Genomic DNA, 6,202 nt, shown 5'->3' on the forward strand with positions numbered 1-6,202 from the left:
TAGGTACACAATACTGGTTAGGCAAGTGAGCTGCAATTCTTTCTGTGATGATACAGAAATCCAGCGGCTGGTAGGCTTAGAAGAAGGATTAATCCATAAATATGAATTGGCTCTGTTAATGGTAAGACAGCTACCATGACAATTTGGGGTGAATTCATCTCTTGTGCAAGTCATCAGGAGGCTCTAGGGAGAGTGTTCTCCAGGGAAGTATGGGTGCCTCTACATCTGAGGGGAAGGAAATGGCCCGCAGCTTAGTGCTGGTATTTAAAGGCAAGGTCTTATGTTTGAAAGGTCCAGCTGTGCAAAAAAACCTGCTGAGCTCAGTTTAGGGCAAAAGAAGGAAAATTTGTCATCTCTGCATTTGAGTTCAGGCTTCACACTGCAGTCATGGGAATAGAATTAGAAAAGAGAAGCCTGATTTTTCCCTGCCTTGGACCCTCTGATATCAATCCCATTTGCCAAGCAAGTGCATGCTCTAGCTGCAGCAGATGATGAAATCGGATTGGCAGTGTGCTGTGCTCACACAATGGGAGCCTAAATGCCAGCGCAAAAGGCACAACAAAATAAAGTCCAGTTTGAACCGTGAGGGAAAGAAGTGCTGAATCAATGGTTTAGATCTGGCTGAGATGACTGTGAGGTCTAAAAGAAGGCTTGGCTTTGGTCCTGATAGCACCAAGCCCTTCTCTGCATTATTGGGCAGACTGCTACTCAACACAGAGCTAGGTCCTGTAGCAACAGGGTACAGGTTTTTATTAATGTTCCCTACGACAACTCATTCCTTCCCTAGAACAGAGAAAAGAAGTCAGACATAGCTTGCACATGAAACTTTACACTGTTTCCAGGAAAATGGGAATTGGACACAAATGCTACATTTTGCCACTCAGCTGTGGAGAAAGCCAAGAATAATGATGTCTCAGATACCTCATCGTCCTGCAAGTCCTCCTCCAGCTGGAGAATATCCTTCAGTGTGGCTGCAACCACCTTCTTCCTCTTGCGAATGAAATCCTGTTCCTGGGCACACAGGTCAAACCCCAGCCGTACGTCTAGGTCTTCCTGGCTGGAGCAGAGGATCAGGTACCTCACATCACATTTATAGTATAATTCAGCATTTTAATTACTTCTACTTCATAAATAGTCATGCCTTCACCATCAGGTCTATATAAAGCGAAGCGGGAAGAGGTGAAATGTTTTAGTTTGTTCCTGGAGAATAATGGTACTCCTTCCCTTGGACTGAGAGGGTTTCTTCTGTTTTTTTTTTTCTCCTTGATGGAGATGCCTGAAATTCAATATAGCTACAAGTAACAGAGTTGTTCCCTTTCAGACATAAAGCCAAAAGCCTGCAGATGGCAGTGTTTTAAAGGTGGCTTTTAAATGCACCTCCAAAAATTGAGCAAACTTCCACTGATACCTGCGAATCATGGACTGAAGTTGTGGACTTAGGTGTTTGGATGTTTTTTTGTGGGCGTATATAGTAATTTATGGATATCTAGAAGGACTCTAGCTTCAGTTTGGAAGCTGCTGTGAAAATCTTTCTTAGGGTGTGCTAAGAAATAAGTTTTTAAATGACAGCTGTAATCTGTATGTCTACCACATAGCATATTTACTGAAAATAAACAGCATGGTAGAAGATGCACCTGCTTTTGTAAGGGAAGAAAACTTCCTACATCATGTAACATATTCATCTTATAAATTCTACTAAGTAAGTCCTTAACCATGTCTCAAAATACACACATGTTTCCTTGGTTTAGAAATAAACAATCACTTGATTGAGTTAATTTGCATTTATCTCTTTGAGTAGACATTAAAAAATAAATGCAGGAACATTTATTATTGCAGGTTTTTTCATATCCTAGAGTGACCACTATGAGTTTGGTCTTTTTTTTTTTTTTTTTCTGACCTTGGGAAACAGAAAGGTTTCTTTCAATTAGTTTTGAAATGCTGCTTTTATTGAAAATCCACATTTGGCAATTATTTGTAGAGGTATCAAGGAGTGTCTACAGTGGCCCTTAGCACATAATTTTGACCGCAGCAAAATATCAATAGAAAATTGGTGTGTTCTTTATAAAACCTTTTCTTAACTCACTGTATAGTCCCATTGCATAAACCCACAGAGGCTGAAAATATCTGTATTGTGTACTGAGTCCATTTTATTTTGTAGTCTGAGATGAGGATGAGCCAGCATTTGGGATGCGGGCAGTAACAAAGGAATTGGAGCTTGACTGACAATTATCCAAATTCAAAGAACCGAGCTGAAAAATACAGAAGGAAGATAAATAAGATGTCTTACCACTTTTTCACCTTTAAGTGCAAATCAAATTTTCTGTGCTGAAAATTAAAAAGGTAAAATTATTAATATTGATATTTTGCTTAAAACAGTCCTTTCCCCCACTCAGAATGAGACTCTTTTGTGTCATCATTACATCTACGAAGCTTTGAACTTCAGTAAACTGAGATTGGGATAGAGACTCTCCCCTCAATGTTTCATTAGTACCCAGAGATGTGCACCGATTTAATAAATTAAGACTTCAGTATTATCATCTATAGTCTGCATCTTCTTACTGCTGTGAAACTCAGGTGTAGCTTGCACTGGTACCACTTAGCTACACAAATAAATAGCAGAAAAGCTGCAGTGCTGCACCTCACTGCCCTCCTGGAGGGGTCAACCAGTAAACACAGGTCTCAAAACTGAAGTCTCTCACACAACAACATGAGATACAAGGGGAAGCCACAGAGGCTGAGCACCCCATAAGGGTGGCAGTGTGCCAGGCTGCAACCTCACCCCTCTGTCCCGGTGGCACCCAGTGACCCCCAGCCTGGCTAAGGACACAGGCAATAGAAGGAGCATGAGCGACGGCTTAGACATTTTTCTTCCTCCTTCTCCCCCGAATTTTCCATTTTATTATGGTCCAAATACTTTACTTCATTATGCATTGACCTAGATTTGAGGGAGGTTAGAAAACAACCGGGTCTGTATAAAGAGAGGTGGTCTTCAGTTTCTGCTCCTTGGGAACGAGCAACAATTTTTAAAATCTTGCAAAGGATTCCCCATGGCCAGCTGACTCTTACCTCGCTGACTACTTCCCGCTTGGAGGGGAGCGACTTCAGAGGGAGAGTCAGGGGGATGTCTCTGCTCCTTCTCCCTCCGCGTGACACGCAAGCACACTGAAAAGGAGCACAGAGTGCTTTTTGGTTAAGGCAGAAATGCTCTCCTCTTGCTACCTACACACACGTAAAGGTCAGACCATAGGACTGTGTTGTCTACCGTGTTCTGGGGTAACGTACAAAGGTGGGAAGCCTCCTCTTCTTTGTGAGTACAACATCCAGGGAGGGTTGCTTGTATTTGGCGTAGTGGAAGAAAGTGGGATCTGGGAGAGGGGAGCGGGAGTCGCAGCCCACTGAAACTCTCTGGGTTTCTTCAAAGGATCCTCTCACTGTAAAAGTTAGCTCGTTCTCTAAAACAATGAGATAAAATGCACACAAAAACTTATTTCTAATTGCAAAAAAGAGAGAAAGGGAAAAAAGGGAGAAAAAGGTAGCTTTGAACAAACCCCTCCTCCTTTTCCTTTGTATTTGGAAAGCTGTCTTCTGAAAGTGATCCAAGACCCAAACATTACAGGTGGTTGGATCTTTATAATGGGCTGAACAAGAAGCTGGATGGGAGCACAATGTGAATGGTACTGAATTTTAGACTGCTGCATTTCTACTGTGGTTGCATCATGACACAGTGAATGCAACCAGGTACTTTGCATTGTAAATCATCCTTATCCCAGGCCAAATATTGAGCAATAGACGTTCTCAGTCCCTTAAAATAAGATCTGACTCTGCAGCAGATGACCCTATTTGTAGCTAATCCTGCCAGTGTGTGTTATGCATGCTCTAAGATTGCCTACCAGATCCAGCCCCTCACGGGATGTGTGCAGAGGAACTTCTAGATTCTGGATCTTGATCAGGGTCAGGCGGGAGCCAGCTGCTGAGTGGCTAACCCCTGCAAAAAATGAGGTGTTTCTGTGCACATGCAGAAGTCAAACTGGCAGAGATCCTGAGGAAAGTTAAGGCCGTGGACTATGGTACCTAAGGAAATAAGCTTCTTCAGGATTTAGCAGTACTACAGCAGAGGCTTTCAGGATCTCATCTTGGGGTTTAGCTACATTCTGTTCAAGCACCTGATGTTGTTTCTAGTCTGCACAAGGCCCCCCATGAAGACTGAACCCTGAACCTACACCTGCTGCAGAACGGGTGGCGTTTCCTACTGCAAAATTTTTACAAATCGCCTTAGATGTGGTCAATTAAAGCCTTTGTATTTGGATGATGCAATTTCAGGGCATTGTTAGAGAGGGTAAAGTCACTAATATTCAGTTAAAGAATTAATAATCTTACCTGAAAAATGCTTCTTCTTCATCCTGCTGTCCAAGTGAACTTCCAAGCAGGCTACTTCACGACACTAGAATAGACGTGATGGGGACAGAGAATTAGATCACTCATCCAGCCATCTCACCAGCGGTGCTGGCAGATGTTGGAAGGGTCATTGTAGGAAGGGTCACTGCTTGAATGCAGGGGCCAGCTGTGTTGGAGACTTCTGCCAGACCCAGTGAAAGGGAGAATCAACTTCCTCGTTATGTGGGAAGATGGTACTATGCTAAACACATTGTTATTTTCAATGGATGCAGACAAAACAAGGCAAAATTATAGCAGTCGGAGGGCTCCCCTAAGATCATGCTGGCCTCCTCAAAGCTAAAACTTCTAAGAGAAAAAACATCACCAAAGAATGAAGACTTGCAATGTTTCCCTCATTGCCATTGTAGTCAGCTAAGATAAGGAATGATGTGGGAAAGAACACAAGAGAACAAAGGAAAAAATATTTTACCACTATTGCCCCGTTTGTGATGATGGTTTCAGGAGGACCCCGTCTAGAAAACAAGAACAAATAATATGTATTTTATAAACAATATAATCTGAATAATGTCCTGAACAGGACACGTTTTTCTCTCTTAATTTTTTTTTATTTGCTCCTTCCTAACACTCCCTTTTCACTAGATGCCACATAACTACCTAGCGAAAAATGATTCAGTTGCAATAAAGCACCTGGAAAGTGCTTATAACAGCCTTAATAGCACAGGTATGTCACAGATTGGGTAGCAACATTTTCCTCAGCCATGAGCTGCCCAGACAATCCTCTCCAGAAAATCTATAGACTTACTGCAGTGGGATTTACCAGCCCCAGAAAACCAACTCTGAACTATCTAAGTAATATATACATTTTAAGAAAGTCACAGAATTAAAAATTCTGAAATAATCCTCTACATCATGGCATTTTCCTCTCTTACAATGAGTTGCTGATGCACACATTATGCTTGGAAAAAAGGTGAATCTGGCTATTGGAATGACACTGGGTGTACAGAGGGTTTCCCTGCGCTGATGAACCACTCCAAGCTGCTGCTCCCATAGAAATGCACTTTTACTCACATGCTCTCCAATGCAAACTCAACTTCCAGCTCCTCCCTCCCCTGAAAATGAAAGGAAAAAAAAAAAAAAGAAGCAGTCTCAATTAGCATGTGCAGAGGTTTGCAAAGTGACCTTCATTTCTTCAAGCACATTTTCCTCTATGCTTTAATAAGTAACAATCTTCTGTTTCATGCTTGTTATTGTCAGCATTAGAGGACAGAAGCAGCTTTTTCTTCCCCCAAGGAAAAGAAGATCTCAGTTGTACTGGCAGAGCAAAGGGTGCTAGGTGCTTACAAGTCTCCTTAGTAAACCTTTATTTTTCATGCTGTCTTCCCTGCCAGCTTCCATGTGCTGAACATGATATGCTAAGACTTAGTGTTTAGTAAAATATTGTGGAAACAGGCGGTTTCCCTGCCCTTGTATTGTTTTTCTTTTTATAATCTTTGTGAGGATTAGATAAACTCTGCCACTTGCTGTCGGATTATTAAAAGTGCAAAGATTCCTTAAAATTCCGTCTGCCCAGAGGCTTGGGAATTTGGTCGTAACCTGTGCCAGAGGAAACTGACAGGAATTTGAGAAGCCGTCTGTTTTGTCACTGATGTGCAATTTCCAAGAGTTGAATGAAATTTTTTACATTTTCTTACCAACCAGCTGGTCATGGTGGTAAAAGACAGAAGAGCCAGCACACTTCTTTAATCAGAGGGGGAAGAATGGACGTCAAGATGTACTAAATGTCTGATCGAGCTCTTACCTGTGCATT

At 42.0% G+C, this 6,202-nt stretch overlaps 1 protein-coding gene across 1 annotated transcript in view; it reads right to left on the reverse strand.

Annotated features, from left to right (window-relative positions):
• LOC104127574 (cytosolic phospholipase A2 epsilon) overlaps positions 1 to 6,202 on the reverse strand; it is a 35,197-nt gene that overhangs the window by 10,241 nt on the left and 18,754 nt on the right. The window contains exons 7-13 of the mRNA XM_035895747.1: positions 5,464 to 5,504; positions 4,865 to 4,907; positions 4,378 to 4,441; positions 3,283 to 3,452; positions 3,067 to 3,162; positions 2,288 to 2,325; positions 922 to 1,057 (exon numbers count right to left, since the gene is read on the reverse strand). Of these exons, the coding sequence (XP_035751640.1) occupies positions 922 to 1,057; positions 2,288 to 2,325; positions 3,067 to 3,162; positions 3,283 to 3,452; positions 4,378 to 4,441; positions 4,865 to 4,907; positions 5,464 to 5,504 (588 nt within the window). The remainder of the gene's footprint in view (positions 1 to 921; positions 1,058 to 2,287; positions 2,326 to 3,066; positions 3,163 to 3,282; positions 3,453 to 4,377; positions 4,442 to 4,864; positions 4,908 to 5,463; positions 5,505 to 6,202) is intronic.

This window comes from Egretta garzetta, unplaced genomic scaffold (assembly GCF_000687185.1).
Source record: "Egretta garzetta isolate BGI_Z169 unplaced genomic scaffold, ASM68718v1 scaffold526, whole genome shotgun sequence".
NCBI lineage: Eukaryota > Metazoa > Chordata > Aves > Pelecaniformes > Ardeidae > Egretta > Egretta garzetta.